The following is a 25062-nucleotide window of genomic DNA, read 5'->3' on the forward strand; positions in this document are numbered from 1 at the left end:
AGTGTAGAATTGGGCTGAAAGTTGAAAAAGGTGTAACATCTGCAACACAATATTTACTTTTGGTATAATACAGGGGTGAATGCAGGAGAGGCACCTTGGCGGATTTGAACTATGTTTGGAGTGAGTGCTTTTGGGAAAAATACACCAGGAAAAGATATTCTTGTTTCAGCAAAGGTAATTCAGGCATGAATGATTTTCCACATTTAGGAAGTCTCGACTAATGATATAAGTGACGGATTACAATTTGACCATCATGCGACATTTGCTTTCAACGGGAAACGTTCAGAAGTCTGGTGTGTTTGCATTTTCCATTAGTTTATGGAACACAACTGCAATCATCAAAGAGAAATTAATCAGCAACAGTATATTCTTTCACAATATCTAAAACAATTTGACAATGCTAAAGTAGTTTACAAATTCTACACCTGTAGAAGCCTACTGGTTCTAGCGATCAGTGTAGTTTGAAGAGCATTTTCACCTAGAGATGAATTGCCTTGACAGTTAATCGATCAAGAGCAGGAAAGGTACAATTTTACAAGTATACGATCAGAGGGACAAGTGCCTGAGAGATGACATTCCTATCAATACAAGTGCCAGAGAGATGGCTTCCCTATCAATCTCCTGGATAGTTTTGTTTCTTAAATCAACAGAGTGCGTTATCATACAGTAGTACACATGATGCAGTTTTGTTGTGACCAAAAGGTGTCTCAATTGTCGGCAACATATTCCAGCTGTGATGGATACACCCTTGGGGAAGAATTCATAGTTGAAAACACACTTTTGGAGCTATCAGATGGAAACTATTGTGTTCACACTACTCTTCACTTGAGTTTGCTTCTTTTGGTAGGGGCTCAGCCTTTCATTTCTTCTTAGGAAGTTAATGGTAAAAGCATCATAACTCATCTCCAGTAACATTATTGCACAGGAATGCCCAATGAGTGACCTGATGACGTTCAAGCAAAACCGCAATAATAGTCACTCCCTTGATTTTTGTTGTTTCAAATTAGGGCATTCAGTACCCCTACACCAGACTTCTGAATGTTTCCTGTTGAATGCAAATGTTGCACGATGGTCAAATGGTAATCCATCACTTATATCAGTAGTCGGGACTTCCTAAGTGTGGAAAATCATTCATGCCAGAACGATCTTTGTTGATACAAGAATATCTATTCCTGGCATATTTTTCTCAAAAGCACTCACTACAAACACAGTTTAAATCTTTCGAGCTGCCTCCTGTGCATTCATCCCTGTATTATACCAAAAGTAAATAAAAGTAAATATTGTGTTGCACCTTTTTCCACTTGGGACCCAATTTTACAATGCTTAACCATAGTTCATGATTTTCAAGTATGCTTAACTGCTAGGTGATAACTAGAACTTCAAATTCAAAAATGACAGTTGATACATACACTGACAGTGTTGCATTGCGTTCACCTGGGTGGTGCCCATTTTCATGCGGCAGGTGGCGTCTGGCTGCTGACCGGCAGCCACTGCAGCATGAGGAAACATTCGAGCATAAGCTTTTCTGATCGCAACACAGCCACGAGCTGCCTTGTGGAATTGTTTCTGGAAGTATTTGTTATGTGAAGCGCATTATCTTCGATGTTCAATTAGACTTATAACCTTAGACGAGGGCTGAAACATGGTAAAAGAAAAAAGGAGATACGGATGGACACGAACACACGACTATAAATTTAGAATGCATGATGATTACCACTAGACCACGGGCTCACACAACATAACAATGTTTCTGAAGTAGACAATGCTTCCTCCTGACACTTTCACATCTTACAGTGTTGCCAGATTGTGCAGATGGCCCGACTTAGTGTTGTCATGGAGTGAATGACTCAGACTTAGTCTCTATGGCAGCTGGCCGGCAGTCAGTTTTTATGCCCAAGACTGTACATGAAAAAATGCTGTGAGCAATTCCAAACTTCTGGGCTAAAATCACCAGACTGCATCATTCTCCCAGTTTCCTAATGACTGTTCCCCTTGTGGAGTAATCCAAATGTTCTCTCTGGGCCACGTTGTAATGAAGAACATCACCACAGTGCACATTAACTGCAAGCTGCTTGACACACACTGTTTTTTTCTTGTTCCTTCAGTTGTCTCAGGTTGTGGAGACAGACCTACAGTCACACTATCACACCACTGATGTCCAGCTTTCTGTGTACCACTTGGAGGCCTCTGGCAACATGCTCCCATACTTTCATTCATTTCCATTCAGTAGGTAATAGTTATGTTACTTTCTCTACCTTCTCCTTAAATTTTACTGAGCAGAGTATTTATGCAGAAAGTTGCAAGGTAGTAGAAAATATTGGAATATCACCTATCTTGAATGTAATGATTTGGGGCACCAAGAAACAGAAAGACAAGAGAAAATATTTTTTCAGTATTATTCTAGATGCAGTTGTAGGAAATTTAACTATAAGGCATGCTGCCATAGACAACATGATGGATACGTTTCATTTTGTATGGAACCACATAAGCCTAGACCATGTTCAAAACATGGCTTGTTTGTACAGCATAGACCTCAGTCTGCATGATTTGAAAGAAGAAATTTTGCTTTTAAAGAAGATTCATACATCTAATTTTGGGTCTGAGCCACTTACTCCTCTGTGCCTTTCAGTGCTCTCCATTAAGTGCAATTTAATAATATATTTCGGAATATAATGGTAGCCACAGAAATTTCTTGCACTTTGCCTCTTTACTGTTTCCAAAGCAGAGTGGTCATTCAGGGCTGCTGCAAGGGTTAGGAACGTTTAGGCAAGAGGGGCTTGTTGGATTAGGTATGATTGCAAAAGACTTGGATTATAAAAGTGAACACATTTATCAAAGCTAGAAAGTGTTAAATGTATGAAAACTATGAGCATTAAAAAAGTCACTGAAAAGCATCGTTTGATTTTTCTGAATCAAAATTTTCCGACGTGAAGGGGCATAAGGAAGTTTATCCAGGATTCAGAAATCGTAGCACTGGCCCTGCCTTGGAGCAAATGATCAATGGTCACTTGGTCTGTATACTAGAGATGAAGCAGCCCTTTAACTGCTGTTAGTGTGGTTTCAGGAGGTATCTGAGCACTACTGACAATCTGACCACAAATCTTACAAAATAAACAACAGTGGGAAAAGAAGGAAAAATACACCCCATATGGCAACCCTGGTAAATGCGAATGGAGAATGCACCAGCAAGTAAGTGTGATTAACAACAGTGCCTTATAATGCACATACCAAGAAATAAAAAATAATTAAGAGCTTCTTTTGAACAAATTGTCTGAGAAAGAATAGTAAACACATAATAAATGGAAAATATAATTTACTGTCGGAAACCTGAAACAGAAAGAAAGAAGACGACGACAGTGGCAGCAGAAAGTGCACTCATATTATAAGCAATGAGTGCATGGAATTAGTTCAAAATCTAATGAAATTGCTTCAACTGGATAACGCATATGGCAGACATCGATCTGGTGGGAGTTATCAACACAGAGCGGCGAGCAATTCACGAATATGGGGAGGTGTGTTGTCCAGTCAGCAACAGCACGCTGCACAAGAGCAGATGTTGGCTTTAGCTTTGGCTGTTCTACAACCAATATGCAGTTCACAGTTCCGTGAAAGGGTGAACCACGAACATTTAAGAAGTAGAAACGGTTCTGTGAGTATAGGTTTGATGTTAATACTATCTAATGGTAATAAATACTGCATGCCGATCACAAGAAAGGTGGCAATGCAAAACAAGGAGTCAGAATCGATACTAGAAGGTATAATTAAAGAATAAGCAGAGAAGGATAAGGAAGGACGTAAAGCGGAACAACTAGAATAAATTAAGTCCATAAGTAACAAATTACTGAATTAGTAGATGACATACTAAGCTATAAAATACAAGAGGTTAAAGCTAACTTAGAACCTAACTTTAACATGCAAATTAATGACCAAAACATTAAAATAATGGAAATAAACTCTAAAGTAAATGAATTACAAAAATCAGTGCCAGTAGATGTACAAGTACTTAAACAAGTGTGGTGGCGGTAGTGGTGGTTAGTGTTTAACGTCCCGTCGACAACGAGGTCATTGGAGACAGAGCGCAAGCTTGGGTTAGGGAAGGATTGGGAAGGAAATCGGCCGTGCCCTTTCAAAGGAACCATCCCGGCATTTACCTGAAACGATTTAGAGAAATCACGGAAAACCTAAATCAGGATGGCCGGAGACGGGATTGAACCGTCGTCCTCCCGAATGCGAGTCCAGTGTGCTAACCACTGCGCCACCTCGCTCGGTACTTAAACAAGTGTCAACAGATGATTTAATAGAGAGTGTACACAGAATAACAACCCAAAACTGTGGATGGGATATGTTGATAATGTGAATTCCCAGTTCCAAGCAGTACAATTTAGTATTTCAGATGCAAATAAGCGTATCACGTCCATACAGAAAAATGCTGTAACAGGGACACCTGATGCTATAAAACATTTGAAAAAATGTTTACAGTTATTCATAGAACAAGAAGTAAAAGACAAAACTGAAATAAATAATGACAAAATCACTTCTAGGGAAGGTACAATAACAGTAAACAAGAACTTGATACACTATGGGAAGCAACAGATGATAATAAAAAGGAAACAGAAAATAGTAAACCTGAAACTTTGTCAGGAGTAACTAATGATGTAATAGAGGATTTATATATAGGAAATGGGTTTAATTTAGCAAAGCAATTTCCTAAGTATAAACCAGACAGTGATGTACAACCAATTTTATTTTGTAAGCGTATTTGCTAGATCTTTACCTAAAAAGTTGGATGACTTTAAAGAAAATAGATTTCACATTAGGATGTTTAATGGGAGGGCACATATAAAAAGTACTTAGAATAGTATTTGAGAAAATCGAAGTACTTAGGTGTTTCAATAGATGAAATGCCCTTAGTAAAAGTACTCATTAGATGTTTACCACACCACGATCGACAAGGAATATTGTATACAGGGCGGAAAACTGTGAATAACTTATTAACGTTTATTGAAGGTTTAGACACAATGAATACTGAAAGAAATGAAAATTATTCAGTGTATGACTAAAGTACAGGGAATAGGAATAACAAATCCTTTCCTAATTCCTTACCACAGATGAAGGAATCCAATTATTGTAGAGTTAACAGTAATGAAACTGATCACAGCAAGGATAACGTTCTAAATCACAATAACCATAGAGAGGGAAGAAGTCAGACTGATAACATAAACTCACAGTGTTTACACGTCAAAACCAGCAAATAAATATGCAATGAAATAATGACACAGAAGCAAATCAGCCTATTATTGAAGTAAGTTCCAAATGGTATCTGGCCATAGTGATGGAAAATGAGAACAATCCTGGGGCCAGACTCCAGGACATTTCAGAAAAATACTCGACTCATACACAAGTAAAATGATCGCTTATAGTAAAATATAACCTATTAACAACTGGTTATTAGCAGAAGATGAACATTTAGAAAAGGTGCAATGCAAACCAATTGTAATCAGAAGAATAGGAAATAAAGGAGTGGAAATTTACATTGATTCAGGAAGTGAAGTATCAATAATTTTGGAGGAAAAATAAAGATATTTCCTAAGTTACCTGTTACAGGAGCACATGCTGTAGGTATTACAGGTACTAAGAGTAATGTAGTGAAATGGGAAACAAAGATTACTTTTGGATTAGATCAATTAGTGTGAACAAACCATGTTAACAGTCCCTAAAATAAATACACAAGTATTACTAGGAGTAGAATGGTTAATGAAATGTGCAGTAGTAATAGACTTTGAGAGTGGTTCTTTTAAGTGCAATCTAGATAACTATAATAAAGAGGTCTTATTTAAGAGAGATTGCTGTCAAGGACTAAATGGGAGTAATAATTTACAGTTAATAGCGAATATGAGTTCATTGGAGAAGGATGTAAGTAATCTACAACAAACTGCAAATAAAGCTGATTTGTATGCAAAGGCTTACAAATCTGAACTGTTCACACTTACTCAAAAGGAAGAGCTATGTGGGATATTATGCAGGTATTCAGACGTATTTTCAGATAAACCAGGGAATTAAGTTATTTCATGGTACACAGCTCGGCTTTTGGAAGGGCAAGTCAACTACAACAGCAGTACTTGATTTAGTTGCAAATATATGTCAGGGATTTGAAGGCAACGAGTCTATAGGACTGGTACTCAGTGACCTCAGTAAGGCACTTGTTTGTATCCCACATAAGACCCTGCTCAGCTAGCTGAAATCATATGGTGTTGGGGGGAACTATTCTACAAACTCTCGAATACTACCTAAATAACAGATTGTATCAGTGCAAGGAGCAGAATCAGGTGAGGAGACATAACGGAACTGATTGTGTGTTATGTCAATAACTGGACATTAGTAAAGACACACACAACATCAAAGAAAAAAAAAAGGTACATCCCAATGCTGTTACAATCAAATGTGTAGGCTCTGGGAAATACTATGAACTGTAACACGTAAAAAGTCTGAGATTACATCCTCACAGTGATAATGAATGGACATAAGAGAAGAAACTGATGATGGTGCAATGTCAAAAAAGTTTGTTGTGGATACAGGGATTTAAGATCATTTGAATGCTTAAATTGGTTCTAGTTGTGTCATAGACAGACATATTTATAGTGTAAGTTAAATGGATTAGAGATAAGGTACGTAGGTGATAGGACAAGCAGTTTTATGTTGTGATAAAAATTATTTTATGAAATGATGTCTGTAATTAATGTTCCAGTTTCAGAATACTGAAGGAAGAAAACTACTGCTCAGAATGATGACAAATTTGATCATCATATTATTGCAGAGGAGGAAATGTTATGGAACAAAAAGAAAAGTAATGGAAATTTTATCAATAGATGGTACTGTAAGTGTCTTAACATAAATGGGGGTCAGCTGAAATGACAGATGAATTGCAGCACAACGGCTATGGTTTGAGTAGCACATTGCACCATCCATACTATTCAATGTGCATGACTGCACAAATTCAGCAGTCAACAGTCACGTAGAAGAAGGTGTAATTAGATGAATGGCGAACACTAACTTCACTTAATGAAGGTTTATTCACCCCTGCACATACAAGAGTGCAGAGCAAACTGCCTCCGGCCAGAACACATACAGCATATATACAGTTACAGAAAATTCCAGTACAATGATTCTTGATATTTGTGAATACTTCTAGAATGGCCACAAACCAAATATAGAAATTAAAAATATACAGTTCAGGTCAGTTTTGAACTCACAACCCTCCATGCAACAGTCTAGTATCATAACCACTGCACCACAGTGAAAATGCTGCTCAGCTTCTTCTGTGACATTGCTCCCTCCTTAAGAGAACAGTGTCTCAGTGTTATGTCCTCCTAGTCCGAGAACGAGTCATCGGTCCTGCATACTCCGACTCCCGATGACTGATGTTCGCCCTGGCGGTGATCTTCTTAGAACTCCCCTTGCCGCTACGCTCTTCGTCACCTTTCTGCTTGTTGCCTGCTGCTGGAGCTTCGAATTTACCCTGGGTTGCAGGATCCGTATAGGTCTTCATTCGAAGGATGTGGACCGTATCTCTGATCTTTCGTCATCTTGTGTTGGGGTCGAAATCTTCTTGTGTCTGTTGCTGTCCATATTCTGGTGCTTACAGGGCCATCTATTCGTTAAATTTTCATTTAACTTTTTTTGTTCCATGACATTTCCCCCTGCATCAATAATTTGCTGTTCAGATTTGATGTCATTTTGAAGAGTGGTCCTCTTTCTAGATCATTTTGAAACTGGACCTTGTATATGTGGGTGACAAACTTTTAAAAGCAGGTTATAATTATGCAAGCTTTTGGAGCAAGTGGCTCCTTCGTTGGGCAGAAGGGTTCAAGGGGAAGGAAGAGGGGTGAAGGAAAAGGACTGGAGAGGTCTAGGAAAAGGGGTAAATTTCGGGAAAGTCACCCAGAGCTACAGGTCAGGGGAGACTTACCGGATGGAATGAGAAGGAAACTTTCTTACTCTTATATTTTTTCATGTATAAATTTTAAATGAAGCCAGTAGTATGTTAACATGTGCTACTTATTAATGAGTATTATTAACATATATACAAAATCATGTTACTTAGGTTGTCTGGTACCATACCCAGTCACATAATATATTCAAATAATTTACTAATTTTTGTTGTTGTTTTGATACAAAGACCTGTTTACTACGTTACATACATGTAAGGCATATTTTTTGCTTACAACATTGCACAGATAAAGAAATAACATGTTTACCACATAATATAGCAATTACATAGTGATGTTTTGTTTAATTTGCTCCAAATTTTAAATTCTCTTGGTAAAATAATGAAGAAATATTTTGAGTTACTGGCGTACAAGTAGCTTGCAGGTTGAGATATCAATATACGTAGAGAGTTTCTTCTGAATATTAAACAGAGAAGAATTACAGACTGGGTAGATGAATAGTTTGTGCATTTTTCACATTAAAGTACACACTAAGATTACAATGCTAGTGAGTCACAATTAGAATCAATAACTCATAAAAATATCTGGGAATTTTTTAAAAAGTAGCATGAATTATCACGGGTTTGTTTGGCTCTCGGAAGGGTGTTATGGAAATGCTGAGGATAGTCACCAATAATCCCATAAAAACCAACTCGCAAAGTTTCAAGAACCACTATTAGGTGAAGAATCTAGAGATATTCTTCAACCCCTTATGTATCACTCCTATAGGCACTACCTTCACAGTGTCATTTAAGCAGTCGTTCCACCAGTATTCCATAAGAAATCCAAACATGATTGAATGCAGAGTACCCTCTGCCACACACTACGCAGCAGTTAACATATTATGTATGTAGCTATAGATGCAGAAGTGCAAGGCAGGGTAACTCCATTAACTTAAGTACCAATATGTGTACATATTTGCATCAGAAAAGATAATTTATAATAGTAGGGCTGTCCTGATATTTTACATTTCTACAAATTATTTCTCTCCTCAATACGTTTTAAGTTTAATAAAGTTTTTTCAGTGTGTAATAGGATCACTGGGTATTTTACTTACATTAACTCTGTGGAATTTAAAGATAAAATTAAGGGTGATTCAGAAATTTATTTTCTAATGTGCCCCTACTGTTACCATTTCAGTTTATAATAGCTAATATACAACACCAATAAGATCACCTATGGATTGCTGTTCACTCTTGCCAATTTTAAAAAAGAAAATCACTGGACAGCAGAGTGTATATTATTGCTCAATTTGCTGTTACATTATGCACTACACACTACAGCAGCTGATATACAGCCATCACATAATGTCTTGCCCAGATTTAAAAAAAAAAAAAAAAATCAAGCTTATAAACAGCACATGATTGTTTTTGGTAGTATGTGCTTGATAACAATTGTTAAAGATGAAATTAATTAACTGCAATGTGTGGCATTGAACAAAGAAGACTTCCTAGGCAAGAAAAATGTTCTCAAAAAAGTAAATACACTGGTGTGCTTATTGCAGAAATATAACTGTCAACAGTTTAGTATCTTACTACACATATTGCTACAAGAAAGAACTCTAGGTATAGTTTGTGCAAATACATACCAATAAACAGCAAGCAGAATATAATTTCTCCACTTGCAGTCAGGTTCAGACATGCATTCCAAAGAACAATCTCTTGTTTGAAATGTAACTTTCTGGAAATGTACATCATACAACACTGCATCATCAGATAATTCTCCAAGCTGTGATTTAAGTGGCAAGTGAAGTTCCTTTTTGTATTTTTTCAGTATTGTCCTGTATATTAAGAAAAGATATAGAGTTAAATTTTCTGTCACAATTTTTTATAGATGTTAGAACTGAAATGTGATGCAGAAGATCAAATTAATTTGTAAAATCATAAAAAATACTCTAATTTACATGAAGGAGCATTAAAATTTTGACTGTTTTGAATCAAATGGCAGAGTAATATGATGATAATATAACTGAGTAAGACAACTGATATGGCAGAGTAATATGACAGCACAAAATTTTAAATAATGTGCTTTAATTAAATTTTATAGTTTAGTAGAAGTGTTATCCCCAAACTAAGCAGTGGTCATCACCATTTCTTCTGTACTTAGAATGCTAGAAGGCTGAATAGGATAAACTATGTTTCTTCACAGAAAATGCTGATCAGTAGATTAACAGCTACAAATGTAGAAATATGGTGCAGATCCACATGTCTTTGTATCACTCCTGATAAAAAATTTCCTTTTTCCTTTTGTTATATAGTCTATATACAGTGGAAAATCCAAGATTATTCAACAACAATATGGCAAAGATAGAATGCTATTCTCAACACACAGGAGGCATTGAGAATGTCTGTCTTCGTTCTGTTTCAGAAGAAGGACTTTGTCTGAAAGCTTAACAATGTTTTTCATTGTACCTGTCTGTGGCTGAATACCTCCTCTGTGTGGTTGGTAGCAATCTACCCTTTTCATATTGTTGCTAATCTATATACATAGGTTAATTAAATTTTAAACTTTCTTTATCAGCTGAGTTTTTCTGAGTCATGTTGTTTGTAGTAGAATTTGCATTTAATTTTTTCTAGTTACGTTAATGTTCAATTATATATGTATATGTAAACATAGTTTAAAGTGTTTGGTTTTTGGTTGGTCATTGTGCACTGAAAGTTATACTACCCTACTAGAGTCTGCTCCAACAAACTGATATATCTTCATTTAAATCCCTGTTTTCCACAGCCCTTTAGGGGGCTGGTGTCACCAGCAAGTTGCAGTATCATTTTTCAACTGGGGTGCTGGAGATTTAGACAATTTGCAGGAAGATGTGCCAGTCACTGTATTATTTCAGATGTAGTATTTCATTCCTCAAATAATGTACATGGGCTTTAATATAAAACATGTGCACGAAAATCAAACTATAAATATGAAACCCAGTATAAATACTGTTAAAAGAAAGCCAATAAGTAATTCGGTAAAATATTTTCTGTCATACTACTGGAAATGCAATGCAGCTGTATTTTATAATTTTGTAATTAATTTGTAGGTAATATCTCATGTATGAAAGGTGAGTTTATAAATATGCATAATGAAAAATACAACAGTCAATCACAACTATGAAATGTAAGTGTGAATACCCTGTGTCGATAAGTGGGAACATACTTCATATAGAACTAAGTATAATATAGTCTCATTATGAATCTGTGTAAATTATCAATTATTTTACGTAAATACTGTGTTAAGTCAAGCTACAAGCTATCAACACCATTTCATTGTGGTTATTAATATAAACATTTGTTAAAAATACTTTAAATGTCTGAAGGGTTGTACCAGTGAAAACTCCCTAGCATTATTACTGTATAATAAATTCAGGCTAAAAGAGGGCTTCAAATTAGAGTCACTGACTGGTAACTTTGCAAGCTGATACAGTAAAATTTTATAGGGAGAAACCGATATTAATCATTCAGTAGGGTTGATTAGGTAGAGTTAACAATCACTGTCCAGTCTTAACCATCTTACAAGGAACCCTTGAGTGCCTGGTCACAAGTTCAGTCTTTAGTAAGGCTTACCTGAAAGTGTTGTTTTAACAGTTATGACAGAAAGATACTAGCTGTCTGTGACTCACCGTGTGTGTCAGGAGGATGAAAGAAAATGAGTCTGGGAAGTGCAGAGATCAACCTTCTATGGGATGTATGTACTATACTTCACAAAATGGATATTATCGACATTCAAGAAATGTTCAAAACATACCATTAACTTGTACCATGAACACCAAATGAAAAATGGCATGCCACAGTGATAATAAAGGTTCACACCATTGGCACATTCCCTGCAGAGGAAGATTTGATGCCTTGCCTGTATTGCGTATCGCCTCACTGGTGACCTGACGGAAACTTCGCTGAAATGTGGCTCACGTCATCGGTGTCCTGAATGCAGCGTGTGTCAATATAGCTCTGTATGATGCCACTTCACCACATAGGTGCTCGCTGGGCTGTCTATATCAAAGGGGTCATATCACTGCATAAATTGCTGCAGTAGCAGACAGCTAGATCCCGAAACATTGTTTTTTTACTGGACATTTTAACCATACTGCTTTATTTGGTAAATACATGTCTTACAGGAAACAATACAAACAAATCATTTTGACAAACTTTGCACTCTCCAACAAGTGCAATCTTAAAATGTCATTCTTGTTTTATTGCTTCTTGCTTTTTTTATTTTTGAAGGATATTTTACCCTACTAATTTATTTCCAAAACACACAACCAACTTACACAAACAATACAAAAAAAATACTTATTAACATTAAATTTGCACAATTTAAACACTTCAATCATAAAAAGTCATTCCTGGATGTGGTTTTCATTGTAATGACTGATGCACATTTTAGGTTGTCCTCAGCAGTCATTGCAGAAGGTTTCAAATTTCTTGGTTTTGTATTTGCAGCTTTTTGCCTTCCTGAGAAAATTCCTATTGTAGCAAAATGTGCAGTGTTACTGAAATTTTCTTGCCAGTCCCTCAATTTTCCCGAAAGAATGGGCTTTTTTTCTTAATGGAGGAGTGGTGAAGGCAGCACTCTGTGGAAATTCAACATGACATTCTCTCCTCAAAGTCCTCTTTTTACAATGCAGAATCCACACATTTAATATAGAAATCCTTGGTAGAAATTCCATTGCAACTTTTCTCCATCATTTCACTCTCTTGTGACGAAAGAAGCTGTGATAATTTTAATTCCCCTCTTGTTTTCTCATCTGTCTCCTTAAAATTCATTTTTTAATTTTGACTTAATTAACATTAACATATGTTGGTTAGACTTAGAGAAAGCTTTTGACAACGTTAACTGGAATACTCTCTTTCAAATTCTGAAGGTGGCAGGGGTAAAATACAGGGAGCGAAAGGCTATTTACAATTTGTACAGAAACCAGATGGCAGTTATAAGAGTCGAGGGGCATGAAAGGGAAGCAGTGGTTGGGAAAGGAGGAGACAGGGTTGTAGCCTCTCCCCGATGTTATTCAATCTGTATATTGAGCAAGCAGTAAAGGAAACAAAAGAAAAATTTGGAGTAGGTATTAAAATTCATGGAGAAGAAGTAAAAACTTTGAGGTTCGCCGATGACATTGTAATTCTGTCAGACAGAGCAAAGGACTTGGAAGAGCAGTTGAACGGAATGGACAGTGTCTTGAAAGGAGGATATAAGATGAATATCAACAAAAGCAAAACGAGGATAATGGAATGTAGTCAGATGAAATCAGGTGATGCTGAGGGGATTAGATTAGGAAATGAGACAATTAAAGTAGTAAAGGAGTTTTGCTATTTAGGGAGCAAAATAACTGATGATGGTCAAAGTAGAGAGGATAATAAAATGTAGACTGGCAATGGCAAGGAAAGCGTTTCTGAAGAAGAGAAATTTGTTAACATCGAGTATAGATTTAAGTGTCAGGAAGTCGTTTCTGAAAGTATTTGTATGGAGTGTAGCCATGTATGGAAGTGAAACATGGACGATAACCAGTTTGGACAAGAAGAGAATAGAAGCTTTTGAAATGTGGTGCTACAGAAGAATGCTGAAGATAAGGTGGGTAGATCACGTAACTAATGAGGAGGTATTGAATAGGTTTGGGGAGAAGAGAAGTTTGCGGCACAACTTGACTAGAAGAAGGGATCAGTTGGTAGGACATGTTTTGAGGCATCAAGGGATCACAAATTTAGCATTGGAGGGCAGCGTGGAGGGTAAAAATCGTAGAGGGAGACCAAGAGATCAATACACTAAGCAGATTCAGAAGGATGTAGGTTGCAGTAGGTACTGGGAGATGAAGCAGCTTGCACGGGATAGAGTGGCGTGGAGGGCTGCATCGGGCCAGTCTCAGGACTGAAGACCACAACAACAACAACATGTCGGTGTAATCTGTATTTTCATAAAAGAGATAGATTGTCCCTCAGTTTTTAAAGAATATAAAACTAGATCTAATTTTGTGGTTAGGTTTAGGTATGTAATTGATTTTCTAATGTATTTTGACTATTCCTAGTTAGTATCGTTTATTATATAGGGTGAAATCAGTCATTGTTTCGTAACTTAAATTCTATTGTTGACTGATAAACAAATATAAATTCTGTACTAATTATAAACATTTGGAAGACGAAATGCTAGTAATCTTGAAACATCTATTTGGATCTATTCGAAAACATGTTAGCAAAACCATCCCTTCATTAATTCCAAAGTAATTAACTGTTTTGTCGAAAGTATTGTTTGCATATTTATATTTGTTAATTTCATGATTTAAACAAATGTTTCAGCCTAACTCTTGCAGTAGGAGAAACTACTAAAAATAACCAATGTTTAGATGTATTCAGTTAATTTAATGGGTTAAGTTTTAATCGTAATTTCTGTAAATTTAACTTCAAACAATGTGTAGTTTCAGTACCTATTATTGTGATGATATATGAGGGGCTGATTTTTGGTCATGAGACAGTCAGTCCATGGCCGAATTTTAGACAAGTAACTTGTGCTGGTTAGAACAACAACAATGCTTCAAATTAACAGTGTAATAAGTGTTAAACAATTGGACCACGTGTAAAAACAATGTAGGGTCTGCTCCATATGTACCTGATTATTCTTCAAGAACTGTGAACTTTGTGGTTAGGTTTTACTGGTTGTAGATGTTCAGCAGTAAACTATTATAGCAGTATGTGGATGGTTCACCTGCTAACTATTAATGAGGCGTATGGAAAGTTTAAACAATAGTGCACTGGCCATATAACTGTGTGTTATTGGGGGGTTGTGAACAGTGAAATTAAAGTACTGTGAAACACAACTGTGCACCTGTCGGCTACATAATTTACAGTAGGCAGTGTCGGAATGCACAACCCATTTCTTCAGCAGGTGTAGCAATGCAGTACATCAACAGTGAGGACAATCAACAAACAAAGAGAAAATAAAAGCAGGAGGAACCAATACACTCTTTATCAATGGTGAATAATACAAAGGCATCTGCTCACTGAGATCAGCAACTTTTTTGCACTGCAACACAGCCTTTCGTTTCATTATAATTTCTTCTTTTCTGTTCTTTTTCCAGGTGTTCTCTAAAACATCAGTATATCCAGGAACAGTTGAAATCATTAGAACTCTCCTTTTATCCAATCGGTTAAAAATTTTAACTCCATTATTGTTCTCTGCTCCACATATTTCCCCCTTTCTAGCTTCTCCTCAATATCCTTGGGAAGTCCTGGTCTATTTGAATGAATTGTTCCCCAGAGAAGCATATTTTTATTTAACAACTTACACACTAGAGAAATGCTTGTATAGAAATTATTAGTGTAAAGAATGCAACCTTTTCCAAAAAGAGGTTCTTACACTTCCATAGTGATAGCCTCAGTGTGACCTGGACCTTGCAGTCATTGTCTTCCCCTTGATAGATATGCAAGGCAAAAGTGTAGCCTTTGTCTGTACAAAGTTTGTAGTTTTATGCCATACTTGTGAGACTTGTTGAGGACATCAATCTTCCTCTCCAAGAAATCATTTATTCATCAATTACCACATCTCTTCCATGGGTTAAAGCATCTTGAAAGTTACTCTGCAGATGTTCAACTAACAACGGTACCTTGTAAGTCGTGTCATTCATGTTTCTAGAAATCGACCACGAGACATAATAGATTTTGTAACTTTATTTCTATACAGTGCATTCTCTGACCAATAAAGTGAAATTTCTGGGGTCTCACTTAACCCTATAATTAGCATCGTGCCTATAAACTTACCTATTTCTTCATCAAAAGCATCAGCACAATTGGCTAGTCGAGATCTTTTTTTGCCTGGCATTTTGGAGAGTTTCTGTGATGCATGTCTATTTGTTTCAAACACCATATTGTTAAATATGTCTTGTGTTACCAGCATTTTGTAAACATCAGAAGGGATGTCAAAATTGGTGGAAAATATTAATTTCGGAATCCCGATTAAAAAATTACTCTTGCTATATTTTTTTATATGTCTATTTGTTTGACTGGAGGTTTTGGGGACCATGGCCGTTCACTATTGTAAGAAAATGAAATGCCTACAGCCGTCCTTATGATGTTATTTATTGTGTAGCTACCAGTTCTGACGCTTCAATGCACAATCCTCAGGCCTTAGTTGATGCTTAAGGGGTTATCACAATCCATGTATACACTGCTCCAGTAGCCAACATAATTGGTTTATGCAGACTATCTGCAAATTGTGATGTCAGCACGCCAACCATCAACTGTTGGCAGTTGATGGTTAGAGTGCTGACATCTCTGTCCAACAAGGACGATGCACTGCATGGCCCAACAATTGTTTCAATATCACTTTCACTTGTTAAACACAAATTGTGATCACTGTACTCCTCATGTACATTGTCCGCGCAGCCGAGCACATATGACAGCACACAGTCCACTGACTCATTTTGCAGAAATGCTAGTATTTCATTTGCCACTTCTTTCTCACTCTGAAAAATTCCTTGGGTTCCTTTCTGACAAAATGCCAACTGCAACAACTATTGTTGTAGATTTAATGTAATGTTTGCCTTGTTTATCATTGGCGTTACTCTGCTTTGTATCAGCACCACTAGCACTGTAGCACTGTTTAGTGTTATTGTCTAAACAGGACAGCTACACTCCATAGCCTCGTTCTGTGCTCACCACTGGATACCTCAAGTCCTGCCCCCTGTTGTCACTGGGAGCCAATATTGTGGTTGCATGGTAGACAATATGTAGGGTGTTGAATGCCGTAAACATCATTGCCCTTTTGCGACCTCACACTCAACGGGTTTCTTTTTAGAAATCTGTCCACTTGTCACTTGACTCTCTTCATATTATAAGTAGAACAGTGCTTCCTTCAAACAGTCTCTATGTCTGCAAAATACCAGACTTAATAATTATGTTTCCACATAAAATGAAATATTATTTTGTCGGTGTTAGTTCTCATGTATATAATAAATTCTGATTATCTTCCAAAGTGCCTGTAACTATATTCAGCACAACCATAAAGTACGAATGACAAACCACTTTTGGAATTGAATCAAAAGGAAAATTCAGTTGGTAAAACAATTAAATTATATGACAGGTTAGCTGTCCACTTGATACGTTCAGGAGCAAAATATTTACAATCCTTGACTGACAGATATACAAGTGAAAGTGCATGGTACTATCTGGGCTTCCAGTTCATCTATGAGGAGGAGGGAGGAGTCAGCAGGGAGTGTTAAAGAGGAATGGCAAGGCACTCAGAATCCAGTATAAGAAAGACACACCTGTAGCAAGGAGAAGGGTAGACAAAGGATGTACATATTACTGGCAATACACTAAATGAAACACACTACATAAAATTCCTTGGTGTCCAACTCAAAAACAAGTTAAAATGGAGTCAGCACAATGATAAACTAATCAGAAAGTCCAGTTCAGTGTGTTTTGACCTTAGAAGCACTTCTCATTGTGCTGAGCTAAATACAATATTATTGACCTGTTTTGCAGTGTTTGCTTAAGCAATTATTGATTTGATTGTTTTTAGTCTCTATGTCATCTTTGTTGTGTTCGATGACTATAGTTATATTCTTTTATGATCTTTCTCATAGTCAGTTTGGCAATTCATTTTTGTACTACTAATCAAGCAAAAGACAGCTACACAAATGTAAAACACAAAAATATTAAGAAATTGACACAACCACAGTACCAAGCGAACGAATATGTGATTTTGCTGTAACTGAAAAGGAACATTCATGATGTGTCTCACTGATATTGAAATAAAGTTAATTGTGATGTAAATGTCAGGTGTAATCAGTACTTAGTGCATTGGATAAATGATACAGCTGTAACATTGGGTGTTGAGCAACTTGAATCTTCCATATTCCAGATAACAAGATTGTAAGGAGCATCAAAAGCATCACATTCGACTGGAAACGTAGCTTTCTTCCAGGCATGTCTGATCAGTTTGTTGAATATGAGTACACTGAATTGATTATGGGTAAGCACTTGAAGGTTGATGACAGCACTACGGCTGATGGCTGTGGAGCTTAGTATCAATGTTGTCGAGTAAAGCTTGTTCACAAAAGTAGCAAACTTTTTCCACTGGCAAAAAAAGTATACATTCAAAACTTGGACAAGGGGCATTGCACATGGTGGGAGTGGTTGTTGCCTGTATGTGTTGATCTGGAATTATGAACAGATCCTGTTGAATGGAATGAAAATGAATACAGAATCAGACATTTTGTTCCAACATAGAGAGGGAGACAGTTGTCCCCTCATTGTTCAAGAATATGTCCACTTTGCCTGATTTGGAAGCCATTGGAGATCAGTTCGCTTCTTCTTGTATAAGGGAACTAAATATACTACTTGGTTCACACAACACAGAAGACAGTGAGTAGTGGAGAAAGAAGTCTACCTTCCATGGAAATAGTTGGCTGAATTATATACGAATGTGATATTCCAGATGCTGATTGCACCCCGACGATTGTGTCTGGCTCTCTTATGCTAGATAGTGTGCAGTCTCTGTGAACGTCATAATTAAATCTAGATTGGTCAGTATTTAAAATTTCAGCATTCATAATTAGTAACAATAGGGTCTATGAATTCAACTCCAGATGCAATCACAGAATTCTGTATCTCTTCTTATGCTTGAGCATGTTCATACATTACAAACTGTGTAACTTTGTGACTCATGATCTTGTGAACTGCCTTCAAATTCCACACCTAGGAAGATTCAGCTTTGAAATCCATCAGTACAAGTGCTCTAGCTTTTGTGCATGCCCACTGCCTTGTATCAACATCATCACAGACATGGAATAAGCTCTTGCCTATTGGAAAGTAGACCAAATGTACTCCAATATGACCTTGAGTTTCTTACATTTTGTTCCTTGGTATTCATAATATCTCTGATAATGAGATAGATAGTTCCTGCTCTTGACCCTTGTGAAGTGAGGCATAACTGTTTTCAGTGACCAGCCTTCTTTTTTGCTGGAATTAGCTTCTTGACATACTCAAGAGCAACAGTCATTAGCAACAGCATCATTAAAAGGTCATATATTGGTTCCCCATAAGTAAGGTTCTTAGAAGGCATTTGTACCAGTTCTTCATTCTCCACGATTTCAGTGGCAGTGGCATTCTCAAGTTTCTTGATTAATCCCAAGATAGTGTACACAGTATCTCTTTCCTCTCCACATACTTCACGTGATAAAGACAGTAATTCAGTTTGGTAGGAAACCTCTAACACCTTGTATGCATCAATCCTCACTGTGCACAATACTAAAACAAATACAAAATGTTCACTTACTGTTCACTATAACACTCGCACACAAATACTATAGAGCAGAATGTACTTCACTTATTCTACCAAGGCACTATGCTGCCATGTGCATGGATTATGTGAAACTAACATTTGGTTATGAACCAGTAGGAATGGGCAGCGGAAATGTGCATTACTGATGTCTAGTGGATGAGTTACATCTACATACAAAACATGAGTTCAATGCCTATGAGACACTTCCCGAATGTATTTGTGAGTGGTCAACAAAATGCACTGGGGAACTCTGCTGTAGAAGTAGTGTGAATATGAAACTTCTGGACACATGCGTTCACAGAGTACTATAAAAATAAATTATTATTTGCTACATAACTGTCATAAAACTCACACTGATTGACTCAGAGATATTATGGTACATACCAAAAGTTTCTGTGTCACAAAATAACAAAGAAAATAAAGTATGAGTCCATGTCCTCTAAATTCTTCATGATATTGACATAACGTTTAATGTGATATTTTGGATTTTTTTGGCACTCAGATTTCATGTAAATTAGCTTCTTTATAGAAAAAATTAATAACTGATCATGTCGCATCTTATAAGACTCACCATGTACACCATACTGAGAGCAGAAGGGAAGCAGTACTAAGAGGTGGGAGCACTGCAGCAAGCCACCACCAGCTGGTCAGCAATGGTGAGACACCAAAAAATACAAGCAGTGATGCTATGTGTGATAACTGCCATATTGTTAAACAAACTGCTACATGATATAGTGTGCAGTTTGTTTTTGAAGACGAAAACTCTTTCACTGAAAGCAAAAATTCAGATGATTTGTTTTTGAAGATGAAAACTCTTTCACTGAAAGCAAAAATTCAGATGAATATTTTCAGATATTAAGGGTACGAATTTCTAATGGAGTCATTAGGTGTATCACATGATTGTTTACTGCACCTGATAACATTTTGAATCAAGCATTTAACAAAGACAGCAAAAGTAGCAAAAATATCTGTATGAAGGAAAAAAAAAAAAACAGCTTTAGTAAGCTGTAAATTGAGTGTTTGGAAATGGCTGGGAATATATTTCTGTTTTATTCACATAATAAGTAACTAAACATAAGAACCATAAATGAGAGTTAAGTGGGAGATCTGTAGCTGATCTGACCTTCAGACTTATTTTATATCCATATGGCGCACTGTTACTCATCAAAACATTATCTACTGTGAAACATCCTGTATATGGAGATGATGATATTAAAGTACCCAGCTGCTATTTTTATCTGCTACTTCATACTTTATATTTATGCATCTTCACTGATTTTAGGGAGGGTGATCAAGCTGTCAGCAATGGGAAAAGCTTAGATGTTCTGGATCCCTACTCATCACTGTTGACACCATCTCCCTATACACCAACATCCCTCATGCCCATGGTCTTACTTTATTGAACACTACCTTTCTCAATGTCCTTCAGACACCAAAACCACTACTTCATTCCTCATACACCTTACTAACTTTATCCTAGCCCACAAATACTTCTCATTTTAAGGAAAAGTATAAAAACAAATCCGTGGCACAGCCATAGGCACCTGCATGGCACCCTTCTATGTCAACCTTTTTAAGGCCCATGTAGAGGAGACCTTCCTAGCCTCCCAAAGCACCAAAGCCCTAATCTGGTTCAGGTTCACTGATGATATCTTCATGATCTGGACCCATGGCCAAGACACCCTATCTTCTTTCTTTCACTACCTCAACACCTCCTCTCCCATCTTCCCATCTGCTTCACATTGTCTTCCTCAACCCAGCGTGCCCTATCTAGGGACGGTGTATCTGTTGTGAAAACAACTCCCTTGCTCAGTATGCTGAGGGCCTCACCAAGGCCTTCATAGACTGGCACTATCCCCCCCAAATGTAGTCCACAAACAGATCTCCCATGCCATTTCCCCTCACAATACAAATCCTCCCACCATCCCCAAAAAAGCAGCCACAAAGGAATGTCCCCTTCGTCACCCAGTACCACCCCAGATTGGAACAACTGAACCACATTCTTTTCCAGGGCTTTGATTACCTATCACCATTCACTGAAACGAAGAATATCCTACACAAGATACTTCCCACCCCTCCTAAAGTGGTGTTCAGTCGCCCATCTGACCTCCACAACATCCTAGTCCATCCCTCCGCCACTCCCAATCCCAACCCCTTGTCACAAGGATCATATCCGTGTGGAAGACCCAGATGCAAAATCTGCCCAATCCGCCCACCCAGCACTTCCTATTCCAGTCCTACCCCATCAGGGGCTGGGCCACCTGTGAAAGCAGCCATGTCATTTACCAACTCTGTTGCAATCATTATACAGCTTTTTATATTGGTATGACTAGCAACTGGCTTTCCATGAGGATGAGCAGCGACTGCCAAACTGTGGCCAAGAGCAAATCTACAACATGCAGCTGAACATAACACACTTGATTTCAATGGCTGCTTCACTATCCAAGCCATCTGGATCCTTCTTTCCACCACCAGCTTTTCTGAATTGTGCAGATGGGACTTATCCTTACAACACATTCTCTGCTCCCCTAATCATCCTGGCCTCAACCTATAGTAAAACACTGTTCCCACACCCTCCACCCAACAGTTTCCACTCTCTCTGTCCTATCATCCCCTCCCTATTCTTGTCTCCCATCCTGTTTATTTGCGGCCCTCTGCCAACATGTCTGTCCATCTTTCCCTGCTCCTCTCCTTTTTTGTTCCTTTTTCTTCCACCTCCCTGCCCCACAAAATCCTGACACTGCACCTGTTGGCAGTCTAATCTCTGCACATTCCACCGGACAGTGTTTGTCTCTCTCCCCATCTGTACACTACTACCCCTTTCCCTTCCCCTTCCCCATACCCTCCAGATTACTCATTGCATCCCACGTGCTGTTGCATTACAGCCTGAGATGCTGGATTTGGTGGTCGTGTGAGGCGTGGTTGCTCGTGTGTGTGTGTGTGTGTGTGTGTGTGTGTGTGTGTGTGTGTGTGTGTGTGTGTGTGAATGTTGTGAGTGTGTGTGTCTCTCTTTACTGATGAAGCTGTGGCCAGAAGCTATACGTGAGTGTCTTTTAATCATGCCTGTCTGCAACTTGACATGTCTTTACAGTAAGTAGCAGTCTATTTTTTCCTAAATTGTTAAAAGTTCAAACCTGTTGTTTATAAACATTAATGTTAACCAGAATATACCTCACAGTGTCAGATTTTCTGACAAATGACTAACGAGGTACTTTTTAACTACACTCATAAAATGAGCTGCATCCAGAAGACAAGGTAGACTACATTAATTTTTGGTGGGGAGGTAGATGGTACCATGCTTATGAAATGATTACAGTTTCAACTTTGAAGGACCAACATGTACTGCACTACAAAGCCAAAAAATGTACAAGCTAGTATGGAGCTTCCACATTGTTGTAAATTTAGGGTCCAGGCAGCATGGCATAGAGTTATACAGGTCTGGTATTTAGTCCTGTGATACTCCATCCCACACCACTTGCACCTGAGAGAATTGGCCTGTAGGAATAGGACATGCACTTGGACATTCATGAGCATCAGAGCTATGAGTAGCAGGAGCTCATGCATGTACCATGCAGCTGCTAGGAGCCTGTTAGGAACACTAACTGTGAATGGGCATCATAAGATATCACTCTTAACACCATCACACCCTTGGTGGGGTGTGTGATGAGAGACCATAAACCACTCTTTGTGGCACTCTCCACTTCACCTCCAGACATGGACCCTGTGGTTGTCACCTCCAAGACAGAAGCAGGACTCATCACAAAAATGGTCTGCTGCCAGTCTGTAGGGGCACACATTAATGACTGCTGACATGAGGTAAGTCAGGCACAACACAACATGGATGTGAGTGGCATGTGTCATAATGTTCATAGTGCGGCAAGCCCTGCATTGTGGAGCCGCTTTGCAATGGTATTAGCACTTACAGGATGTTGCACATGAGACAGGACAGACTGCTGACTGGCTCCTAGTGCTGCTGTTTGATCTACTGATGCATGGTGACAATCTGTTGGTGCTCTCTCCTCGTGGCATACGTCAGATGTCCAGATCCTACATCTACATCTGCATCAACACTCTGCCAATCACACTTATTGCCTGGACCAGAGAGTGTAACTAACCGTGCAAAAGTAATCATCGGCATAGTTGATGGTGTGCAACATACCTCTGCCATGGACTTCAAGGTAGCAATGTCTGTAGATTTCCTACTTTGTACCTGATGTTTGCTAGCTATCTGTCACATTCCACTGTATCAGAATACTAAATGCCACTTTCAACCTCATGTAGGGATGCAAAGACCTCATGGAAACTATCTTTACTTCCAGTCTTATAGCTGTAAATATCTAGGCTTATAGTTGTAAATATCACAGTCCATCTTAAATTTGCTCTTTCTACTCATATTAACTACAAATGCCATTAGGAGTAAATATTGACACGTGAATGTAAAATTTTCAAAGTTCCAGGTTATCAACTTTATATAATGTTCTTACTGCATGCTTCTGGGAATAAATACTGTTTTAACCTTAGCTGCACTAGTAATTCCATGTACAGGTCAATATAATGAGAGAAATTTCTAAGTGAAAAACAGGCAGAACTGAGCTGTTTGATTAACTTGTATACATACTTGTGCCACATGAGTATATGAGTATGCTGTCCATCAGGATGCCTAGGATTGTCACACATGTAGTTTAATTTCATATGTGCCCACTGATTTATACTTCTGCTATTTTTATTTGTCTAGAATTGTATAACATGTGTTTTTGTAAGATTAAAAATTATGCTGTTTCCTGTGACCCAGTTTTAAGCATGTTTAACTATTCTGGTGCCTATGTATGATAAAAATGTATGTGGGCCCTTTTTAGTTTACTAGTATCAGCAGCAAGCATTACAGTTTTTGCAGTGACTCTAAACATCTTTGAAAAATTGTCAGTGTAGATCAAGAACAGATATAGATCAACCACCAAACTTTGTATGACATCACTCTGAATACTGTTCCCTCATTTATTAATATGAGTCTATGTTTTCTAGTGTTGAGATACGACTATCCACATAAGGGCATACCAAATTTTTTAAATTTCTTTAGTAAAATTTTATGATCTGTACAATGGAAGACCTTGAGAGGACCATAGAAAATGTCAACATCTTGTTTAGTTGTACTAGAACTGAGTTCATGGGACCATGTACTGCTTTCTCTAAAGAGTATCCTTGACAGAGCCGAAACCAAACTTTGTTACGGGTTGTTGTCAGGAAATGGGTACAGTATTCTTGATGAAAGCCAAAATGAGAGGTTATCAAAAGGGTACTGTTAGAAAGGTGGATCAATATTCTGATATAGTTCCTTTCTCTAAAATTTCTGAGAACATAAGGAGAGGGAATTTGTACAATCATGACACATGACACAAATGTAACATCATGTAGACTTTTCCCCTAAAGTGAAACCATATATCTCAGTGCAAAAATAAAGCTAGAAATTGGAAATCCATACCGATTCTTAAGAAAAGTAAAAACATGTCTCATTAACTACTCCTTCTACAAATTAACTGACTCTAGATTTAAGCAGTGACAATTCCTGTTAGCTCCATAACAATTAGCAATGCTCATGAAAAACTGTGTGACAAATAGTGTTTTGTAAAGAGATGTCCTGCTGCAACACATGAAGTAAGTGTTTCCCATGCAAAATACCCCTGTATTCATGTCAATGTTAAGCTTTCAATGACAGATAAACATCAGTTACTTCACTTAACTGAGGAAGAGGCCATTCTTTTAAATAGTTGTGGTCTGTTTGCCAATTGATTGAAATAATTTTAGCTAACATAAGCACAAC

The 25062-nt window shown here is 37.6% G+C and overlaps 1 protein-coding gene across 1 annotated transcript in view; it reads right to left on the reverse strand.

Annotated features, from left to right (window-relative positions):
• The window catches only part of LOC126195138 (solute carrier family 22 member 1-like), a 286230-nt gene that overhangs the window by 45175 nt on the left and 215993 nt on the right, over window positions 1-25062 (reverse strand). Inside the window, exons 6-7 of the mRNA XM_049933636.1 lie at window positions 19816-20014; window positions 9574-9765 (exon numbers count right to left, since the gene is read on the reverse strand). Of these exons, the coding sequence (XP_049789593.1) occupies window positions 9574-9765; window positions 19816-20014 (391 nt within the window). The remainder of the gene's footprint in view (window positions 1-9573; window positions 9766-19815; window positions 20015-25062) is intronic.

The sequence above is a fragment of the Schistocerca nitens genome, chromosome 7 (assembly GCF_023898315.1).
Source record: "Schistocerca nitens isolate TAMUIC-IGC-003100 chromosome 7, iqSchNite1.1, whole genome shotgun sequence".
NCBI lineage: Eukaryota > Metazoa > Arthropoda > Insecta > Orthoptera > Acrididae > Schistocerca > Schistocerca nitens.